We start from the raw sequence: 22,290 nt of genomic DNA on the forward strand, positions 1-22,290 counted from the left end.
GACACCGCACCAGCATGATGTGCCATGTGTTTTTATGTGGGTACAAAAAAAGTGCACAGAACAGTGAGGGAGCGGGGAGCAGGTCTGTCCTGGCCTGTCCTCTGAGTAGGCGGAATTGCAAGGGCCCACCTCCAGTCAGGGGCCTCCCTCAAGGGTGGGGATAAAGTGAAGACCTCAGGCGGGGTTGCTTTACAGTGTACGACCCACCCGTGTGGTCTTGAAATTGGCCGGACCTTTTCTGAATTTGACCATGGAGACCTCAAGAGTAGAGTACCTCAGGGGCGGGTCTCTCCAGTGGGTGGGGCCTCACAGGGTGGGCTGGGGAGAGACCCCCAGGCTCAAAGAGCAAGGCCCTGGGGTCTGGAGAGCACGTCTTTTGGGGAAGGGTGGGGTCACTGGGGCCTTGGGCTCTCGCAGGTGATTAGCCGAAGAGCTTGACGAAGCAGGGCTGGCAGTAGGGCTTGCCCGCGCGCTCCTGGAAGGAGCCCTTGGTGAGTGGGCGCAGGCAGAAGGTGCAGGTGAAGTGGTCTGGGTGGAAGCGGCGGCCCAGGGCGGACACGCAACGGCCGGTCACGGGGAGGCCACACGTGGCGCACAACGAACCACGCCGCGCGTGGAAGTGGTTCTCGCACAGCGGGCGGCCCTCGTGCTCAAAAAAGCTGCCTCCCGAGAAGGGCGCGAAGCATTCCTGGGGGCGGGAGGCCGCGAAAGGGCAGGTCAGCCGCCAACCCCCTCACCAGATAACTAGCTTTAGGAGCTTAATAACCCAACGTGGGAACCCCGCAGCCCACAACCCCGCCCCAGACGTGAAGCCCCCTGCCCCGAATACCTGAATAATCGCCCCGCCCCAGGCTCCTCGTTGGGCTCCGGGCTGGCCCAGCTCCCCTCCTCCCCCCACCCCCCACCCCCTCCCGCAGCAGCGCACCCTGCAGACGAAACAGTCCGGGTGCCAGAGTGCGCTGAGCGCCGAGATGTAGTTATCCAGAATGGGGCCTTGGCAGCCCTGGCAGCGCGGGGCGAACAGCTGCAGGAAGTCCCGGCGGCAGTAGGGGCGGCCCTCTCGCTCGTGGAAACCTAGGGGCGGGAACGGAGCGGGAAGAAAAAGAGCTGCTGGCTGCACCGAGGACTTGCAAGATCTGAGACTTGCAAGATCTGGGGCCAGATGAGGGGCAGTCAGAATGAGCAGTAGAGAGGGAGGGAGGGATCGGGTCTAGGGTGGGGGCCAAGCGGGAGGGGATAGGAGGGGCCCCCGCGTGTGGGAGAGGGTGGGGCCGGAAGACTTGGGAGGTTGTAGGAGGCTGGACCACAGCGCCCGAGGCGGGATATCGCGCAGACAGGTATCTTTCAGGACTGGAGCCAAGCTCTCACCCTCATCTCCGAAGGGCTCCCCACAACTGACGCAGCAGAAATGCTCCGGGTGCCAGTGGGTGCCCAAGGCAGTAACCATCTTCTGCGGAGAATGAACGGGGACACTCAGCGTGGCCCTCCATCCCTTCCACCCTCCCTCTCCCATCATGAACCTATGTAAGCGGGTTTAAGTAGGAGTTTGAGGCGCTGGAGACCTAACGAGGGACTTGGAAGTCCGAGAGAGTGGGCGGAGTCCAAAGGGCCTTGGATGAGGCCAGGGGGCGGGGCATGGCTGGGCGGGGGCTGTGGGAAAGGCGGGGCTCACGTGTCGGATGGGTTGATTGCAGAGGCCGCATCGTGGAGAGAAGCGCTCAAAGTAGCATTCAGGGCAGAAGGGGGCTCCGTCCTTCTCAAAGAAGCTGCTGCCTCCCAGGGCCATGGAACAGCCACCGCAAATGAAGTGCTCAGGGTGCCAAGCGCGGCCCAGCGCGGTCACCACCTGCGGGTGGGGGGTAAGGCCTGGGTCAGAGTGGACCTCGGGTTGCCATGTGCCCGGTGAGCTAAGATTTACATGGCACATTTCAAGTTTTCTTTTTTCTTTTTACCATTTGAGTCCCTTCACTCATTTCTCCGCACCCACCCCGAGAGGCCAGGATGAAGAACCTAATGTTCGGGTCAGTCTGTGAGTGACAGAGATTTCAACCCAGGTCTTCCAGCACAGGGCCTAGGGCCCTCAATAATTTTAGGAGCCCATGAAAATGTTGGAATTACTTTTAAAATCAGAAGAAAAAAATGAACTAGAAGAAAACGATTTAATGTATATTAATATATTCGTCTTTACACCAACACAGTCATAAAACACAATTAAAAAAAATTTTTTTTAATGGAGGAAGGGGCCCATGAAGATGAACATGCCTAGGGCCCACAAGAGTCATAATGCCACCCTGCTTTGCTAAGATTGGAAATTTGGGGATGGAAGCAGGGCACTAAATATAGCAAGAGGATCTAGGTCAACCACTGGGCACAGGTGTTATCAATAATATCTACTCAGTCAATAAGCCAAGAACCAGAGCTCGCAAACCAGATGCTGGTGGAGGAGAAACAGTCTTTGTTGGTGCCTGAGAGATGGTAGGTGGCACCAGCAAGACTTTTGTGAAGACTGAGATGGAGGTGTGTAAAGGAGCTAATACGGTGCCTGTACACCGTAGAACTGCAATCAATGGTAACTGGGTTGGGAGTCTCATCCCGCCACTTATGTGCTGTGTGGCTCAGAGCTTTAGTCTCCTCATTTGTAAAATATGAACAATGGTAATACCCACTTCCCAGCGTCATTTATTAAAAGGGAACAGCACGAAGTCTGGCTGTCAGAAAGGCTGGGTCCATGGGTCTCTCCATCCCTACTCACAGCGCTCCACTTACTTGCCCAGCAATAGGTTTATTGCAGGAGCCGCAGAGACCCTTGGTCTGGGTGGGAACACCACGGCGGCTGAGATCGGACTGCAGCAGCCCCAGCATGGTGTCGAGGCTGCCCTTGCTAGCCGGCCCTGGTGAGGATGGGGAGCCCTCATTCACAGAGCTTGGCACTGGTGGCTGGGTTGGCCCAGAGGCTGGAAGCTGCAGCAAGGAGGACATGAGAGTTGAGTCAGCAAGGCAGCAGATGTGGAAGGTTCTAAAAGGGGTTGGGAAGCCACAAATCTACACTGGCCCACACCCCACCTGATTCACGTGGTTTTGGACACGGAAGTCAGACAGCGAAGCCATCAGTCTGTCCAACTCCAGGGTGGCTGAGGTTGCTGAAGGCTTTGGGAGAACAGGGGATGGGCTGGGAGGGCTGTGAAGAACACAATTTGTGTCAGCTCAGAGCCCCCCAGAGTACTGAATGCTATCCTCCAGTAACTCAGGTATCCATCACGTCTCTCCCAGCTCTGCCAACTATGTCAAACTCACAGGCTGGGACTTTTCTTGTCCTCAGATTGGTCCTCCTTCTGTTCCCCTGCAGTCTCCTTGCTTGATGGGAACTGAGACATTATTTCATCTGCAGAGAGGAAAGAAGGGCACTGGACATGGGACCATACTCCACCCTCTCCCACTTAAGGCTTGTGTTCCTTTAGCTGCTACTCTGCGAAGAGTATACCCCTCAGTCTCTGCCCTTCCCTGCCCTGTCCCCATCCTGGTCTCCGTAACCTGGTACCTGTGATGTTGAACTGGGTAGCATTAAGTTCCTGAAGCAACCGGTCTAGCTCACAGAGCCCTGTGCCCAAGACACCGCTGGAAGAGGAGAATGGAGGGGCTGCAGGGGCCGCAGGCTTTGGGGACCGAGGCTTGCAAACCGTACTGGAAAACATGGTGGGAGTCTGTGTTCAGGGGTGGGGAAGCCAAGCCTCCCTACCTGCGTCTCAATTGCCTTCACCATCCCCCAGTTCCCAGGCCCCTCACCTGTACAGATGGTCCTTGTCCCCAGAGGCTCCTGAAGACTCCCCAGACCCTGTCTACAGAGAGAAGGACACAAGTGTGGGTTGATAGGCCTGTACTTTGCCCCTCTCAAGCCCAGATTCCCCTAGCCCTAGCCAAGCTTGGCCCTAGTTATGCTCCAGTCCCTAGTATTTGATCTCACCTGTGGCTGGTGGCCATAGGGCAGGGGACCTGTGAGAGGCTCTGGGGACCGCTCTTTTGGAACCCCTGACCTTGGCATGTGTGAGGTGGTGGTCTCCAGGTCGGAGAGCAGGGCATCTGCAGGCAAGAGGCCGTCAGGATGAGAAGTTGAGAGGTTAAGGTTAGAGCAGAGACAGGGCCTTAAGAGGTTAGAGGATAAGGGTTCCAAGTAGGCAGTAGTTAAGGAGGACAGAAGCCAGTATTAAGAGCAGAGGTCAGGAGTCAGACAGAAACACAGGTCAGACCAAGGCAGAGAAGGAGAAGGGCAGCAAGGAATATTTATGACCAAAACATCCCAAATGGCTCATCTTGGGAGTCATGCACAAAAGCTGCCTGATTCTTTTATTCTCTGCATCTTCCCTAATGCAGTCAAAATTGACTCTTTACTCAAGCCAAATTTGGCTTCACCCCAAATTGCTCAACTGGCTGTATGCCTGGCACCCAACTTTCTGACTGGGTGCTCTTTCTGCCCACTAATTCCTGCCCCCCTCCTGGACCTAAACAGGCCCGCCCAGCCCTGGCGCATCTCCAGGCACTGGGTCCCACCCTATTCTCCTCATTGGCAGGTCTGCTGGGACCTGCATTCTGATTGGCTTATTTTCCACAGAGCCGGTTACCCCTGCTGAGCAGCACCCCCTATCGCAGGGTGCCTGAACCCCTTCTCTCGCATGGAGAGCACAGCCTTCCATCCGTTTCCAACAGACCAGAAGGAGGAGATGCCCGGGTCCTCCTTCCTCCACCAAGACACCCCCCCACACACACCTCCCTTCCCCAGATCTAGATCCTTTAAACCCTTTCCTTCCCAGAACCTAGAAGTCCCTGCTCCTTTACTCATCTCTGAATACCATAGTTGGGACCCTTAACCTCTCCCTGGCGTCTTGGCACTCATCTATTCTCTTTGTGCCCCCCAAAGGCCCGACCCCTACCATATTTAGGGGTCCTTAATTATTTTCTTCCCAAACCCTGAGACGGGCCTGTTCTCTTCTCCAGAATTTGATGTCATATTCTCCCTTCCTGTCTACTTTCCCAGTGCCCGGACCCCAGACCCCTTTAACCCCTCCTTTCCCAGCGCCCCTGAGCCGAGGCGCCCACTGGCGGGCGCTGCACCTCCCTGCCCATCCGTCGGCAGCTAGTGATGGAGGAGCTGAGCGAGGGAAGAAGGGAGGGAGCGGCCAGTCCAGGAAAAGGCAGGAAGGGAGAGACAGGAAGGGGGACGTGGAGTCGGAAAGGAGGCGCGGGCAGAGACCAGAATCAAGAAGACAGGAGGCGGGGATGGGAAGATGCGGGGAGTGCGAGGGGTTTCCAGCATGGGGAAGCGGGTCCAGATGGCGGTGAGGAGCTGGGGAAAAGGGGACTCGAGCCCCACTCACCCAGGTCCTCCATGGCGGGGCGCGGGCGCACCGCGCGGGGCGAGCAGGGCGGGGGCTGTGTCCGGTGGGGGCGGGGGGCGGGGGGGACGTCCGGGAGTTGGAGGCCCGGCCGTGACCATGTAAGGAAGCCGGGACCCACTGGGATGGGGCTTGGGGGGGGGGGCGGGGGTGCAAAGAACGGGAGAACTCGGGATGGGGGCGTGTAAGGGAGGGAGGGCCACGGCCCACCCAGGCCCAGCCCGCCTGTCTGCCGCGGAGGCAGCCACACCCCAGCCTTGGCCTCAGCTGCCGGGAGCCCAGGCGGCCAGGGCCAAAGTCAGAGAAGTGGCTCTCCCAGATCCAGCTCGGGATCCTCTGCTCAGTGAGACTCTTAGACACAGACTGAGGACCTCAAGCAGACACCTCCCGAAGCTAGCACCCTGGGTCCTATACAGAGCCCTGTCCACTGAGGCCATTCCTGAGAGACTTGCTCCAGACAGAATTTGGGGGTTTAGGGCAGGAGTGATGGGTCTAAGGATCAGACAACAGGTTCAGAAGACACAGGTAAACTGAACCCAGGCCCAAACCCCATGCAGACTCAGGGAAGACATTCCCAGGGAGCCAGACCACAGCCAGCCTTCAAGACAAAGCCCTTCCCCAACACCGAGGCACCCCAGACCTGTTCCAAAAGAGCCCTTTCCCAAGATACTGGTGAACATAGACAAGCAAGACACAGACTCCAGTCACAAAAGGGACAAGAGGTCTTCCCTGGACTGAGACCGTGGAAATGAACACTTAGAGATGAGTGTGGACAGACACAACAGTGTTGCGGCCCCCGGACTGTGGGTCTCCACCCAGCCCTCAGTCCAGACATGAGTATTGGGCTGTGGGCTTCAACCCTGGGGCAAATTAAACTGACCTGGAGAGCTTTTTAAAAATACTGACGCCCAGGGCATCCTCCCCTCAGCCAATTCAGTGAGAAAGTACCTAGACATCAACATTTTTAAAAGCTCTCTGGGTGGTTCTAATGCAAAGCCCGAGAACACAGAACTGGACACAGAGGCACAGATAGCAAGTGTCAACCTTAGCTCCCCGGAGGCTAACAGGCAGGCCCAGTCCAGGCACGCTCCTCAGTCAGGCTGCCACCCGAGTGGTTAGTGATCTGGGATCCAGGTGATAGACCCTGCCTTGAGAGATCATAGCGCAACATAAGCCCTTCCCTCACCTGAATGCACCCCGGGGCTCTGGCTATCTCTGAGCAAAACTAAGACAGGGCCTGCCTCAGGGACTCCAGGAACACAGCAGGGCTTCCCTCAGGCTAATAGCAGAAGGATACATAAGTGGCCCAAGAGATGAAAACAGACCCAGAGACTGAAAGCCCAAGATGAGTGAAAGACACTCAGGAAACAGTAATGCCAAGGCCTTGGACATACAGCCCCACACTTACTGCATTCCCTCAGCCCAGCCCCTTCATCCCTGACCAAAGTCTGTATGTCTAGCTGGGTATTTGTCTGAGCAATGAAGTTGCATGAGCAGGAAGCAGGCTCCTCCCAGTACTCTATTCTACCCCAGGACTCCAGGAACTTACTTAGTAAACTGCTACATGCCAGGGGTGGCCTATATTGAGATACAGCAACCTGAACAAGACGCTGGTTGATTGGGGGGGGGGGGGGGGGTCCCACAGGAAAGTAAGCAGAGACACCACACAATAGGAGTATCCAACTCCAAAGTTTTTAATCTCAGCTCTGGAAGGCTGGGCCAGGCCAGGTTGCCTGGGGCCCTGGGCTGTTCTCCATCTGAGGGCTCCATACTACAACCGCGGCCTTGGCTTCTCACTCCTGCATCTTCAGACCATCACCTTGGGGTATAGTTCCATTCTCTCATCAATCCTTGATGGTGACTTCTGCTCAGCCTCCTCTCATGCTGCTCTGAGGGAGTCCTCCGTCACAGCCAACTCATCCTTGGATCCCCTCCCAGGGAACATCAACAGTCTAAGCTGGAACCCTTGGCCCCCAATTCAACCCCCATGACCACAGCCAGTAAAGCCTCAGTCAGGGGCCCTGCCTCCTCTCCTGCTGCCTCCACAAGCCCCACTAAGGCCAAGGCCCGCTTCCGCGGGCACTGCCCTGGCCCCAGGGTCCAGCGGGCACAATGAGCAACCAACCGGGGCCGGCCCAGGCGGAATACCTCACTCACTGACTCTGGGCCACCATGGGGTCCCAGGTGGATATGGCCCACAGCCTCTTCTAGCTCCTCCTCCAGCCCAGGCAGCAAGAAACGGCCAGCGGCCTCCAGTGCCTCCTCAGCCTCTGAGCCCAGCAGGGGCTGGCCTGGTGGGGGAATGGGCCTCAGGGCAGCCCCACAGCCCCGGCAGCCATGCAAGTGATGCAGGATAGGCCAGGCTGCGCTGGGTGACAGGCCTCGAAGTGGCACCAGGTCCATCTGGGCTTCGGCAAAGCTGCCAGCTAGCAGAGCCCGGAAGAAAGGCGAGGCAGTAGCTGAGGCAGCTCGCTGGGCAGGGAGCCGTAGGCCTGAGTCCAGTAGGAAGTGCAGGTCAGGGGCTGGGATGGGGGCTGGGCCCAGCAGACGTTCATAGAGGCAAGGGGATGGGGTATCTAGGTCCAAGGGGATTGGAGGTGGAAGGACTGGGATCACAGTGGGAGACACCAGGCCTTGGAGGCAGGAAAGGGAGTCGGCAGCAAAGAAGAGGAAGAGTGGATGTGGAGCTGGCCGAGTTAGTGCTGAGAGGAGGAGACGGAGGCCGCCCTGGTCCAGAAGTAGCCGGCGCCACAGAGAGGGCTTCCTTTGGGAAGAAAAGTGAAAAAGGATGACATTGCGGAATAGCAACCTTGCCCCCCTGACCCCTGTGAGACACCCACATCCCCCTCACCGACAGATGAAGGGCAGGGTCAGTGCACAGGCCACACGGTCCTCAGGGCTTCCAGAGAGCAGCAGGTGAGTGAGGGCGCCCACGCCAAAGGGTGATTCAGCCTGCACGGTCAGGTTCTGCAGCAACATCTCACCTGCAGAGACGGACACAGCAGGTCAGGTTGGGAGTTGATGTCCCAACTCTGGGTCCCTGAAAGGAAGCAAAAACCTCAGGGCACGGAAGAGGGGATGACTACAGGCCCTAGAGGGAAAGGGTCCAGATGCTAGGAAATGGGAGGTCAAGGACAATAACAAAGTGTGATGGTCAGGGAGTGCAGTCAGAACACAGAAGATAGGGCAGTTCCTGGCCGTGTTGGGAGTAGTGGGGGGGCCTGGGAAGACATGGGGCCTGAGCCGTGGGTTTCCAAGTCAGTGTGCCCAGTGGGAAGGCAGTCAGGACAATGCAGAACTGGGTAAAGAAAGAGCAGACTGGGTAAAGAAATACAGACAAGCATGATTCTAAGTTGTTGGGGCCAAGCCTGGTGTTGGGGTATCTAGGCCCAAAGACTTGGGCAGAGGATGGGGCAGAACTTGGCATCCTGGGAGTCCCTCTCCTCCTCCCACGTGGTGACTGAAGTTGGACGGTAGGCTGGAGAGGGCAGTGAGCAGCACGGTGAGGTTCTTGGTCCAGAACTAGAGGGGGACGGGGCCTCTTATGGGAGACACACCCAGCTCCCGGTGCTGGCGCCGAGCCGGCCGGGCACGCAGTGAGGGCCAGTCATCCGGGGCAACGCCTAACACGAGCCAGGCGCGCAGCAGTGCAGCACCATAGCTGCGCACGAAGGCCTCGAGACAGGCAGGGTTGCAGGTAAGGCGTGCCAGGATGCGCAGCGCGCGGGGGCTCGGTGGGCCTGGCGAGCCCGTCACATAGGCCAGCAGGCCACACAGGGCCGGGCCGGTCACCAATGCCCCGCTTGGGTCAGGAGCCTGGGAGAATCGAGACAGGAGCAGCAGCGCTGGCCCCTCGCGGCCCCAAGGCTCCTCGGAGGCGGCAGCAGGGCTGCGGCCAGGTGTGCGCAGCGTGCGGGGCGTCCGCAGTGAGGTGGGACCCAGGGCGGAGCTGGTTTGCTCAGCTGGCTCGGGTGGTGGTGGAGTCAGGGGACATCGCTCAGGGGACCAGTCAGGGGAGATGTCTCCTGGGCCTGCGGCATAGCCCTCCGAGATCAGCCACGACCTGCAGAGGGAGAAAGGAGAGACTGAACCCACAGCCACGGTAAAGGAGCAGGGCCGCAAGAGCTGTCATGCAAAAAGAGGTGACTGAAGCCGGGAAGAGGAGGTGGGGCCGAGGGGAGGAAGGGGAGAAAGAGAAATGGGGAAAAAAAAACCCCAACTCATTTAGCAATTACTGATGACTATTATGTGCCAAGCCCAGTATTAGGTACTGGGCACAGACAATGAACAAAACTAAAGTCCCCATCCTCCTAGAATTTATATTCTAGTGAGGGGCAAACAGACAACAAAATAAAAAAGGCCCAGTGAACCTGTCTGGGTCCCAAAGTTCAGAGGTGCTGGGGCAGAGGCAAGGCCAAAGGCAGACCCAGGAAGAGAGGACATGTGTTTAATGGTGACTAGAAAGGGGTCTTGTCCGGGGAGAATGAGGAATCGATCAGAGTCAGTAAGAGTCCTACTGAGACAGAGTGGGGGATGAGGGGAGTGAAGACAGCCAGAGCCCTCAATCCACAGCAATCAGGTGGGCACTCACCTTAGGCTTCGGAAGCTTCCGGCCTCTGCCCGGTCAGGGGTCCGCTCCTCAGGAAAGTCCCAAGAAGCAGCTTCTCTTCCCTCTTCTTCCTCATCACCAGCATCACCACACAGCTGTCCAGCCAAGAGAGGTACAAGTCCCAGAGCCTGTAGCCGGCCCAGGGCTCCAGTATCGTAGAGGAAGCCCACAAGGGCAGCCACGACACGAGGGTGCCAGGCACTGGCACGAGGGTCCCGTAGCAGACCCATCAACAGCTCCAAACCACCCGCGTCCCGCAGCCGGGCCCGGTTGATGGCCTCCCGGCACAGCAGGCACACAGCCCGCACCAGGGGCTGCTGGGAGGCTGGGCCAGCCCCACTGGGCCCCCTGCGCTGCCGGAGCTCACCCAGTAGTACGTCCACACCACCAGCATTGCCCAGTGCAGGCCGGACAAGGCCTTGGGCACACAGGTTGGCAAGGATCAGGATAGTTGCCTCTCGTACTGCCTTTTTGGGGTGGGAGGCCAAACTGACCAGTGGTCCTAGTCCCCCACCCAGACTCAGCTGCTCAGCACAGGCCCGGGAGCAGCCTCGACTCAGCTCCAAGAGTGCCCGAACTAGGGCCAAGGTCAGCGCAGGGTCTGGGGCAGCGGCCAGAAGCTCAGCCAGAGGGCGCACTGCTCCCTGCTGTGCCAGGGCCAGGCGGTGCTGGGGTGAGTCGGCCAGGTTGCGGAGCGCGCGCACCACACTCTGCAGGCACTGTGAGTCCTGGCAGGCTGTCAGGTTCTCAACGAGCAAGGGGACAGCACCTGGAGAGGGAAGAGGAGGACAAAGAGTGAGCAAGGAGATACCCAAGCCCCTCTCCCACCGCCAAGCCCTAGCTAACTCCACACTCATAGCCTTCTCACCAGCAGAATGGATGTCCCCACAGCTCTCAGGTTCCATGGCTAAGTTCCCCAGAGCACGGGCTGTTCGGTTCTGGATGCTGTCTGTCTTCACACACTGAAGAATAGTCACTGCAAGAGAATTCGGCCTCTTGAGGGTCCTACTCCTTCTTGTCTCTCTCATTAATGACCTCAAGAATGTGACCCGAGAGGGTCAGGGACGGCCTCCAGAGAGGCTAACACTTAATGGGTCTGAAAGGTTAAATAGATAGGTATTTGTTAGAAAGATGGTGGATGGGGGTGTTACAGGGCATTTCAGGTTTGGAAGCAGCCTTTGCAAAGGCCCAGAAATGAGATCCAATGTCTGTGCTGGGCCTCAAATGTCAGGCCAAGGGATCAGACAGGACTTGAATATGAGGGCACCAGGAACCACACAAGATTTTAAGAATAGGAATGCTGTGATACAATCTGGTAGCCATGGAGGGAAACAGGTTATGGAGGAAAAGAATAAGGCAGGGGGAGCAGCCAGGAGGCTGTCCCCATTGTTAAGGTGAGAAAGGACAGTGGCTTAAACAAAGCTACCAGCCCAGCCCCACACATGGGCACCAGTCCCTGGGCACATGAGGGGAGAAGGATAAGTGGGGATGGATTCAGGAGATATTTAAAATGTAGAATAGTGACTGAATGACAAGGGTCATATGCTAATAACAAAACCTGTAATTTATTGAGGACTTATTAATGTACCAGGTCTCTTGTCAAACATGTTATGGTCCAGATGCATTTTATACAAGTTTAAAATATGTTAAAGTTTCGTTTTATCCAAAAAATTAAGATTTTATCAAAATTGGCACAATTTCCTAACAGGCGGCAGTGTATGAACTATATTCCCAACATTGCCACTAAGAGGCGCCAACTTAGCTGGTAAACAGAAAAGCTTGCTATCTTTTTTTTTTTTTTAAGATTTTATTTACTTGACACAGAGAGAACAAGCAGGCGGAGCAGCAGGCCGAAGGACAGGGAGAAGCAGAGCCCCCCGCCGAGCAGGGACCCGACGCGGGGCTCCATCCCAGGACCCTGGGATCATGACCTGAGCCGAAGGCCGACCGACTGAACCACCCAGGCGCCCCGCTTGTTATCTTCCGTTAGGATTTCTTCTTATTGTATTAGTTTTTAATGACTCAAAGTAGCCAGTCCATGCTTAGAATATCTGCGTTCTCTACTTGTATTTCATTTTCTCCCTACCTCAATTTTGCGAGGTAGCCATTATTCCATTTCTCACTGCAGAGAACCATTACACCTTCTGACCCAAGTTCGTCAAATGGTAGCCCTGTGCAGGGCCACCCACTAGGCATTGAGTGTCTGCTATGAACCTCATAAACGGAGAGTAAGAATCACCTAGAAGTCACCATTTAAGCCTTTGGTCTCCACTGGCCCAAACTCGAGGAAACAACCAATACGCAGGTCATGGCTGAATTATCTGATCAGGTTCGGGTGTAGATAAAGAAGGCTTGAGGGCTTTATGGGTGTTGCGCGGTCAGAAGGCATGTTCTTTCAGGCTACAACACAAAAGAACTCAAAACTCCGCCCAGGCCCAGAAACAGAAGTTCCCGGGCGCGTGGAATCCTTCTAGGAAATGAGGGCGGAGCACTTACCCAAAGGGAGAATGCCTCCGAGTCTGCGCACTTCAGCCCGGCACGCCCCTTCCGTACAGCAGTTGGCTAGGATGCTGAGCGCCAAGTCCAGAGTCTTGCGCAGGCGCGCTGGCGGCGAGGGCGCCGACGACGACGCAGCGGAGGGGGCAGGGCCCGGCGAGGGGGCGGGGCCAGCAGAAGTCGCTGACTCGACGGACGAGGGGGCGGAGCCGGGGCCAGCCTGGGACGGGGCGGGACCCACTGCAGCCGCTCGCCGTAGCAGCGCGAGAAGGGGGCGGAGCCCGCCGCGCGCCCGGAAGCGCTCGATTCCCCCTGCAGCCTTGACGTGGCGCGTGCGGAGGGCTAAGAGCGCACGGCCCAAGGGTGTCTCGTTGGTAGCTGTGTCCTTTCCCCCACGTAGACCCTCCCCGGCCGCCGCCGTGAGCTGCGCGAGGCAGAACGAGAGCGAGTCCGTGAGGGTGGGTTTCGCAGCCGCCATCTTGGCTCAAGCCTAAGGCTCCGCCCCCCTCCTCGCCGCTCCTCCAAGGGAGCGGAACTGGAAGAGAGGGGCGTGGCCAGGCACCTCCTCTCTGACGCTTTTTAAGTAGCGCCGCCGCAGTTATTTTGCAAGTTGGAAGTTGTAGTTCTCAATCCCGGTACTCTGGGCAGTCGCAGAAGGCACGGAGAGAGTAGTGGTTATCTAATCGTTGTGCGAACCCAAGAGGCGCGTGTGGTGCATGCTGGGATCTGTAGTCTGCGCCTTGCTTAGCACGCCTGGCTTAAGTCGGAGGAGAAACTCTCCGGGGCCTCGCAGTGGACTGGTTCCTTTGGAGAACTCAGACATCCGACCATGGAGTCTCAGTACCGTGCTGCTCCCGGTGGCGTGGCTACTCCACCCCCCCCCCCCCGCGTGTTCACGACAGCGACTGCCTTTTCCTTCCAGCTCGCTTCCCTGCCCCACAGTGATGGCCCGGGCACCGAAATCCGCGCTGACGGACTCAGGATCGCGAGCCAGGCCCAAAGTATCAAGTTCCTGACAGCGGCCACTGATGGTGAGCTCTTGCTCAGTTAAGTGAATGAGAGGGTTAAACCTACCGAGACCGTTCCCTGCCACTTCCTAGAGCGGCACGGGCTAGTGGACATTTCCGGTTCCGGTGCTGAACCCCTCTCCCCCGCCCCCCTTGGGTCCGGAATGTCTCCTGGTCAGCCTCAGCTTGTGAACTGAGTGGCTGGTTCTTAGGAAACAGGTCTTCACTGCGATGTAGTCGACATCGCCAGAAGTGGCAGGGGAATCGGACATAGGATCCCGGGGGTCCCAGAGCTCCTCCCTCCTTAGGGGAGTTGTTCCACCTGAGCGGCCCTCCTGTGTATGCGACAGCCGGCCTCCTGGGAAATGCTGCTGGTCCTGAAATACCATGTAGGTCAGGGTCTGGACCAGGGAAGAAGCCTCTAATGAAGAACGACTTAGCGTGGCCGTGGCTTTAGTGAGCACGCCCAATTCATTGAGCACCAGTGCATCCACTTGGGTGAACAACTCTCTGCCTGCTCAGAATGTGGCAAAACCTTCTACCCCAGCTCCAAGCTCCTTAAACGCCAATGCTCGCACACAGGCAAGATGCCCTATAAATGCTCCAGTTGCAGCAAGTTTTGTAGACAGTTCAGATCTGCTGCAGCACCAACATACTCACACAAGCCAGAAGCCTTACACTTGCAGTGAGTGTGGCAAGAGCTTCAGCCAGAGTTCTCACCTGCTCATCCACCATGTGGCCCACAGTGGTGAGAAGCTCTATATCTGTCTGCAGTGTGGCATTTGCCAGCAGCTCCAACTTCGGCCAGCACCAAGAGACGTGCCAGGGCGGCAGTTGCTGCCAATATCCCTGGCTTCAGTTTCAGCCCAAACTTCAGTTCTAATTTGGTCCAGTCCTCAAGGAGCCTGAGTATCTCTAAGCAAATCTCCTTTCTGCTCCTCTGAGGCTGTTGATTCATGGACTGAATCAAGGAAACCCAGGCTGGAAGAATTAGAACAGTAGAGCCTTCCCCCAAAAGAAGGTTTAACCCTGTTTTTTGAGGCCCCAGAGACAGAACTCCAGCTGGAGGGAGGGTTTTGGATGGTAGGAGCTATCCCATACTGGCCCAGCTGCTTCCAGATGTAGGACACCTTTGGCAGCTGCTAACCAGATCCCTTCACGGGCCTAAGGAATGATGGGATTAATCATTCCAAGAACAACAGCTGCCTCGTCCCAGAGGAATGGGACCAGATGTCAGACACCCCTGTGAGGAACACAGCTGGTGGGGGGTACCTAACCTCCAGAAGGGATCATAAGGCTGTGTTCTGGCAGAAGGACCAAAGAATTTGTACTTGGGACCACTGTGTGAACTCTGGGGTATATGACCCCTGTGAAAGAGAAGTCTTTATGGAGTAAAGCTAGGGCTGGTAGGGCCCAGAGCCAAAGCAAAGGACCAGGAGACCTGTCTGTTGAGTTCATGCATTGTGACATTTCTAGGCAGGGGCAAAAGGCCCAAGGTTTGTCATCTGCCCCTATCCCTTCTCTAGTCCCTTCCCTTGTGGGTTCCCCAGATCCTTTTTCGGATCCCTCAACAGAGAAAAAGTAAAGGTTCACTTGTGCATCTCATAAAGTTCACATTGAGGACTAAACGTGGCTCTTTTGCCTGGACATTGGAGAGAGCTGCCTAAATAAATGCACTTTTATTGGTAAAACTTATAGAAACCAGAGGGAGGCTTCCTAAAGCACTACCTAATCTATGCCCAGAACAGAGTCCAAGCTACGAGGGACTTCTTTTTCCTTCCCATAGCTGCCTGTGTTCCTGGGAGACGCACAGACTAGTCTTTTTGAGGTTGGAGGAGGCTTAATGCCCACCCCTGTACAACCATCCTTCCACCATTAGCCCCAAGCATGTAGAACCCTATCCCCAAATTTTGCCTTTTATCAGGTTTGCTACATCTAGAATTGTACTCAGGTAGAATAGGGGTAAAGGAAAGGAATGTGCAGCAACCCCTCTCTCAGCTTCTAGCAGAATGTCCAGGTCTATCTTTTCCTAGCTATGTGACCTTGGACAGGTCTACCTCTTCTGATCTTCAGTTTCTTCATCTGTAATACAGGAATGATGATGGCTACCTCACAACATTGTGTTGAGGATTCCATGGGATCATGTACATGATACACCTCGGTCAAAGGGGTGACTATAAACCTCAGCTCTCCTATCTCCTTCAAGTCTGGACCTTTTCACTGGTGGTGTCAGTCAAGAAAAGCATCATGCCAGCTCATGTACTAGCTCCTCCATAAAGTTACAGAAATGAGCAAGCAGCCTAGATCCTGGGGTAGCTTGGTGTCATGAAGGAGATGGACTCAGGACCAGTAACAACACGGAGTGCACAATCCTGGCAGTGGAGAAAAGGCTTCACCAGGACCAAGCCTGAGAGGCTTCACTGAGGTGACATCTGATTAATACTACCTGTCTCCTCAAGCTGGGAGCAACAAATGCCCCTGGGCATGGGGTCATTGATAAAGGGAAGGATTCTAGCTATGTTCCCCATCAATGGCACTTCAAAGAGCACAAGCTAGGGTCTGAGTTGGAAGCCTGAGTCCCCAGCACATACATAGTTGGCACTCAGTAAATAGTTGTTATGATAGGGTTGTGTTTATACTGCTTACCTGTGTTGGGTCTTGCCTTCTTAAAAGCTCTATTATGTATGCTACAAAATCTTTAATTGTATATGAATATTAGGTACGTGGCAGAGTTGGCCATGGGAGGAAATTTGTTTGCAAAGTCCCTTTCAGTGAACTGGAAGCTAATTTCTCACATAAAGGCAAGTATCCCTAGGCTCCATCTCTCAAATTGTTATGTTCTTGTAAATCTCTTATCTTCTCCTTTAGGTTATGTTTAATTCTTTTATAAGTGTGTGTAATACTTTTATAATTCTAAAAAGATTAAAGTTGGGGTGCCTTGGTGGCTCAGTCAGTTAAGTGTCCAGCTCTTGGTTCTGACTCAGGTCTGATCTCCAGGTCGTGAGATGGAGACCCACATTGGGCTCTGCATTCAGCGGGGAGTCAGCTTGAGCTTCTCTTTCACTTTCCCACTGCCCCTCCCCCGCCCTTCTAAAATAAATATTTTTTAAAAAAAGATTCATATGATGAATGTTATCCATTTATCCCTCATCTATGGAGTAATTAAAATACATTATTTAGTGTTTATTTTAAATGGTTTTTACTACAAGAAGAAGAAAACTATCATAGCTCAATTATATAAATACACACACATACACACACACAGTGAAATTCAAAACACACAGTGAAGTTCGCTGTCTCTGGCCTAAGCACTGTGTATGTGTGTGTGTGTTTACACAGTGGAGCCAATCAGAAGATTTCACATCACAATCTAGATTTCTAGTTTGGTGTTTGGGGGAGGAGAGCAGGGAGGAGGACCAGAAAATACCCGACTCCAGCTGCAGGGTTGAAGTTGCCAGGGCTATTAATTTTAGGGCATGGGGTATGTGAACCCTTGGGCAAGCGCAGAGACTAGGGGATCATTTGGAAGCAGTGTGAAGGGGTGGCTAGCCAGATCCAAGACCTGCGAAGAGGGGGGCTCAGGGATTCCCTGATCCCAGCTATCTATGGAAGGTGGGAGAGGAGAAAGGGCAAAGAAGTCCAGGAATATGACAGCCTTCTCTAACATAGTAGGACACTCCCCTCTCCACCTTACCTCCTATCTGATTTTGATCTCAGTGGTGTGAAGATCTCTGGGAATGTCTGAGGTAGGTCCTGGGTTAAGGGCTAGAACTCATGGCTTAAGAATCTCTGATGTATGGGAAATGCCCATGGAGCCTGCTTCCCCCGTCCCATGCTGTTCCAGGTCATAAACATGCTGCATCTCACCTCCCGCTTAGCCCTTGTGCTGCAGTTGCTCAGAGTTGGAAGGGAAGTGAGGAGTGACAGAGCCTCCATTTGGGCCATGACTGTGAAGAACTTGAGGATGGAGAAGTTTCATGAAAAAGAAGTAGCCTCCACTCCTGTTATCTCTGAGCAAAGTCCTGACCCAGAGGGCTCACTATTTCTCCCTAGGATTGGCTGGAAGAAGCCAGGATTGGAATTCCAACACCCATAGCTCAGGATACCTGCCACCTGAGAATCCCACACTTTTCCTCTCCTGGACCCCAGGGGTCCCACCCACACAACTCATCTACCTCTCTCCACCATGTCAGCTCTTTGAGCTAACCACAGACCTAAGTTCCTAGAGGTTCCCTAAGTGATAAAGAGAATGTCCTATCTGCCATGTGTGATATGCTCACCAACCTCCCAGGCTCACCAGTCTTCCATATGCAGAATCCAGCTGAGCTCCAGGAGTGAAGCAAAGGGAGCCTCTGGAATTTCAAATGTTTCCAAGTCCATGCACCCAAGCTCAGTCAACTCAACTCCCAGGAAAGGTCTCACTCAGAACCTAGGGCCTCTCAGTTTACTCAGTATAAAAAAACTTTGTATCATGAAAGAGTAAGTGAATGAATTAATGAATCTGGTTTCTGAGCCAGTGACTTACTAGAAATAGCAAATTAGAAGAAGGAAGAATGTTAGAATTAGGCAGACTAAAGGGACAAGTAAGAAGAAAAAAGAGGAAAGAAAAAAAATTTTCAAAGGAGATAGGCTCTTTCTCCTTCCACCCCCCCTTCCCTGCCCTCCCCTAACTGAAAAAGTAGACCTTAAAGCCTTTAGGGGCAGACAGAGCAAGATAAGCAATTTCTGAAGGTGGGGGTGAGACACGGGGCCGATGCTACATGTCAGGCCTGGCAGGGTAAAGAGGGTGTCCACAAGAGGTGATGGCCTAGCATGGGTGCCAGAGCCTAACAAGGTTGGGAGGGCATCATGGATGGGAAAGATGTGCTAGGGGAGATAGAAGTCTGGTTATACCGGCTATTGATCAAATAATTACATATATTAAGGATAATGAACCAGGTTTCTCAGTGTCAGAGAAGGAAGACACAAAGAAGGAAAAAGAGAAAACTCAGTTCTTATGGTTCTGGGTTGGAATTGGAGATATCAGAGTGACTTTATGATTTTCAGCAGACATGTAGATAGATACAGAAATAAATATAGATATAAATGTATATATGTGTATGTACACACCCGTGTATATGTTCATATATTTAATAGCTCTGAAGGGCCTTGGAACTGTTCCATCCCAATAACAGAAAGTTTTAACATGATCAACATCAAGAAAAGGCTGGAGTACTGTTGTAGAATAATGGAAACTAAAAAGACGTGACAAGTAAATGCAATATATGCTTTTAAAAAAAAAAAATTATTTGCTTGACAGAGAGAGACACAGCGAGAGAGGGAACACAAGCCGGGGGAGTGGGAGAGGGAGAAGCAGGCTTCCCACTGAGCAGGGAGCCCGACGTGGGGCTCTATTCCAGGACGCTGGGATCATGACCTGAGCCAAAGGCAAATGCTTAATGACTGAGCCACCCAGGCACCCCTGCAATATATGCTTTTGGAATGGATCCTTTTGCTGTAAAGGACATTTTGGGTTAATTGATAAAACTCAAGTAGTGGCTGAGGTTTCAATGGCAATTTCCTGATTTTGATGGTTGTATTGTGGTTATACAGGAGAATGGTCTTGTAAATACACGCTGAAGTGTTCAGAAGTGGTAATGCATCAAGACAGCAACTTATTCTCCAGTAGTTCAGGGAGGGAGTGGGGAGAGTTCCTTGTACTAGATTTGCAACTTTTCTGTAAGTTTTTTGTTTCAAAAAGAATTTTAGGAAAATAAATCTAAGTCCTCAAAGAGTATGATAGTTTGGGAATGTTTAGTTAAGGGTGCTTAGACCAACACCAAAAAAAAAAAAAAATGTTACTGCATTAAAGGTTGGCAAGAGAACTGATGTCCTTAATGGTGGCCCAGAATCATCAAAGAAGTTTACCTTTGCTAAGTAACTCCGTTCATTCATGAGCATTTACTGAATGTTTGCCAAGTGCTAGATTCTGTGCTAGGTTCTCAGAATACAGCAGTGAAAAAAATAGATGTGGTCTCACCTCTCAAGGCTTTTTCAGTCTGAGGAATGAGTTATGATCCCTGCCCTCAAAGAACTCACAGTCCACTTGATTCAGGCCTTAGGAACACAGAGGAAAGAGCCACTCCAGAAGACAGGCAGGCTTCCCAGAGGAGGTGGTCTTCACTAGAAAGGCCCTAGGGCTTTTTCTTTTCTGTTTTCTTTTTGATTTTGTTTTCCTTTAAGAAAACAGGGAAATCAGTAACCCAAATAATGGCAGTTCAAATAGATCTAGATCTGAAAGGAGCAAACCCTTTCTGCAAACATAACCCAGCTCCCCAAAGGCTGCCAGAAGCTTTAGTTTTTGCTGCAGTATGTAAACGTGGGATTACTCGGCATCCCTCCTTCCGCTCTCCTCATCTTGGGCTCCGTGGGCAAAATAGGGAATGGGAGCCCCAGAACCAGTGCAATAGTTGCAAGAGTCTGGAGTGGATTCACCCAGGAGCAAGGTGAGAGCTAGACTTTGGAAATCTGATACCCACCCTTCTGCACATAGTTATTGTTCTGCCTACTAGGCAGGACAGGCAGAAACTGAAAGACTATGTGACCACCAAGCCAGCCCTGCAAGAAATATTAAGGGGGATTCTGTAAGCAAAGAGAGACCCCAAGAGTCACATAGACCAGAAAGAAACAGAAAATCTACAGAAACAGGGGCTTTACCAGCAATACAATGGCACTAAATTCCTATCACTGAAACTAATGAAAATGGGGACACCTGGGTGGCTCACTTGGTTAAGCAGCTGCCTTTGGCTCAGGTCATGATCCCAGGGTCCTGGGATCGAGTCCCACATCGGGCTCCTTGCTCTACGGGGAGCCTGCTCTCCCTCTGCCTACCGCTCCCCCTGCTTCTGCTCTCTCCCTGACAAATAAATAAATAAATAAAATCTTTAAAAAAAAAAAAGAAACCAATGAGAATGAAAAAACATCAGTCCAAAACCTATAGGATACTGCAAATGAGTTCTAAGAGGGAAGTACATAGCCATCCAAGCCTCTCTCAAAAAATTAGAAAAATCCCAAATGCACAAGCTAACCTTACACCTAAAGGAGCTGGAGAAAGAACACCAAATAAAACCTAAACCAAGCAGGAGAAGACAAATAATAAAGATTAGAGCAGAGATCAATGAAATAGAAACCAGAATAACAGTAGAACAGATCAATGAAACTAGAAGCTGGTTCTTTGAAAGAATTAATAAAATCAATAAACCTCTGGCCACACTTATCCAAAAGAAAAGGGAAAGGACCCAAATTTATAAAATCATGAATGAAAGGGGAGAGATCATGACTAACACCAAGGAAATAGAAACAGTTATTAGAAATTATTACCAGCAACTATATGCCAACAAATTAAGCAAGCTGGAAGAAGTGGATGCATTCCAGGAAACTTATAAACTACCAAGACTGAAACAGGAAGAAATAGACAATCTGAATAGACCAATAACCAGCAAGGAAATTGAAGCAGTAATCAAAAACCTCCCAAAAAACAAGAGTCCGGGGCCAGATGGCTTCCCAGGAGGATTCTACTAAACATTTAAAGAAGAAATCATACCTATTCTACTGAAGCTGTTTTACAAAAAAAATAGAAATGGAAGGAAAACTTCCAAACTTGTTCTATGAGGCCAGCATCACCTTGGTCCTAAAACCAAAGACCCCATCAAAAAGAATTACAGACCAATATCCCTGATGAACATGAATGCCAAAATACTCACCAAGATCCTAGCCCATACGATCCAACAATACATTAAAAGGATTATTCACCACGACCAGATAGGATTTATTTCTGGGTTTGCAAGGGTCGTTCAACATTCCCAAATCAATCAACATGATAGAGCACATTAATAAAAGATAAGACAAGAACCATATGATTCTCTCAATTGATGCAGAGAAAGCATTCGACAAAATACAGAATCCTTTCTTGATTAAAACTCTTCAAAGTATAGGGATAGAGGGAACATACCTCAACATCATAAAAGCCATCTATGAAAAGTCCACAGCGAGTATCATTCTCAATGGGGAAAAACTGAGAGCTTTTCCCTTAAGGTCAGGAACATGACAGGGATGCCCACTCTCACCATTATTGTTCAACCTCATACTAGAAGTCCTAGCCTAAGCAATCAGACAACAAAAAGAAATAAAAGGCATTCAAATTGGTAAAGAAGAAGTCAAACTCTCTCTTCGCAGGTGACATGATACTTTATGTGGAAAACCCAAAGATTCCACCCCCAAGTTATTAGAACTCATAGAGCAATTCAGCAATGCAGCAGGATACAAAATCAATGCACAGAAATCAGTTGCATTTCTAGACACTAACAAGGTGACTGAAGAAAGAGCAATTAAGGAATCAATTCCATTTACACCCAAAACCATCAGCTACCTAGGAATAAGCCTAACCAATGAGGTAAAGGATCTGTACTCTAGAAACTACAGAACACTTATGAAAGAAATTGAGGAAGACACAAGGAGATGGAAAAGCATTCCATGCTCATGGATTGGAAGAATAAACATCATTAAAATGTCTGTGCTACCCAGAGCAATCTACACATTCAATGCAATTCCTATCAAAATACCTTCGACCTTTTTCACAGAGCTGGAACAAACAATCCTAAAATTTGTATGGAACCAGAAAAGACCCTGAAGCTCCATGGGGAGTGTTGAAAAAGAAAATCAAAGCTGGGGGCATCACAATGCCTGACTTCAAGCTATATTACAAAGCTGTAATCATCAAGACAGCATGGTATTAGCACAAAAACCCACAGAT

General features: G+C 52.4%; 2 protein-coding genes across 5 annotated transcripts; both read right to left on the minus strand.

The window, feature by feature from the left end:
• Nucleotides 1–15: 15 nt before the first annotated feature.
• TGFB1I1 (transforming growth factor beta 1 induced transcript 1) lies at nt 16–5,418 on the minus strand. Of its 2 annotated transcripts, none has more exons than XM_034988781.1 (11): nt 5,370–5,418; nt 3,962–4,077; nt 3,784–3,836; nt 3,539–3,681; nt 3,295–3,382; nt 3,064–3,178; nt 2,767–2,961; nt 1,673–1,846; nt 1,369–1,450; nt 926–1,074; nt 16–688 (listed from the first exon to the last, which is right to left on the minus strand). In XM_034988781.1, the coding sequence occupies exons 1-11, from the start codon at nt 5,380–5,382 to the stop codon at nt 422–424; spliced, it is 1,395 nt and encodes a 464-aa protein (XP_034844672.1). In that variant the 5' UTR covers nt 5,383–5,418; the 3' UTR covers nt 16–421. The 2 variants fall into 2 exon arrangements, with proteins under 2 accessions (XP_034844672.1, XP_034844673.1); XM_034988782.1 differs by lacking the exon at nt 5,370–5,418 and adding an exon at nt 4,926–5,307.
• A 1,660-nt stretch (nt 5,419–7,078) lies between these two features.
• On the minus strand, nt 7,079–12,987 carry ARMC5 (armadillo repeat containing 5). Of its 3 annotated transcripts, none has more exons than XM_034988784.1 (6): nt 12,493–12,987; nt 10,865–10,972; nt 9,979–10,765; nt 8,945–9,450; nt 8,239–8,371; nt 7,079–8,151 (listed from the first exon to the last, which is right to left on the minus strand). In XM_034988784.1, the coding sequence occupies exons 1-6, from the start codon at nt 12,968–12,970 to the stop codon at nt 7,332–7,334; spliced, it is 2,832 nt and encodes a 943-aa protein (XP_034844675.1). In that variant the 5' UTR covers nt 12,971–12,987; the 3' UTR covers nt 7,079–7,331. The 3 variants fall into 3 exon arrangements, with proteins under 3 accessions (XP_034844675.1, XP_034844676.1, XP_034844677.1); XM_034988785.1 differs by lacking the exon at nt 12,493–12,987 and adding an exon at nt 12,247–12,444; XM_034988786.1 differs by lacking the exon at nt 12,493–12,987 and adding an exon at nt 12,236–12,444.
• Nucleotides 12,988–22,290: the final 9,303 nt, after the last annotated feature.

The sequence above is a fragment of the Mirounga leonina genome, unplaced genomic scaffold (assembly GCF_011800145.1).
Source record: "Mirounga leonina isolate KUSES-001 unplaced genomic scaffold, KU_Mleo_1.0 Mir_454, whole genome shotgun sequence".
Lineage (NCBI taxonomy): Eukaryota > Metazoa > Chordata > Mammalia > Carnivora > Phocidae > Mirounga > Mirounga leonina.

Bases quoted from the DNA above. Each gene is read 5' to 3' on its own strand.
- ARMC5 (XM_034988784.1), bottom strand. From the start codon at position 12,970: ATGGCGGCTGCGAAACCCACCCTCACGGACTCGCTCTCGTTCTGCCTC. The intron at 8,372-8,944 runs GTGTGTCTCCCA...CCGTCTCTGCAG, and splicing joins GCGCCAGCACCGGGAGCTGG to GTGAGATGTTGCTGCAGAAC. The intron at 8,152-8,238 runs GTGAGGGGGATG...TTCTTCCCAAAG, and splicing joins ACCCTGCCCTTCATCTGTCG to GAAGCCCTCTCTGTGGCGCC.
- TGFB1I1 (XM_034988781.1), bottom strand. The intron at 3,837-3,961 runs GTGAGATCAAAT...TTCTCTCTGTAG, and splicing joins CCTATGGCCACCAGCCACAG to ACAGGGTCTGGGGAGTCTTC. The intron at 689-925 runs GTGCGCTGCTGC...TCCCGCCCCCAG, and splicing joins CGGACTGTTTCGTCTGCAGG to GAATGCTTCGCGCCCTTCTC.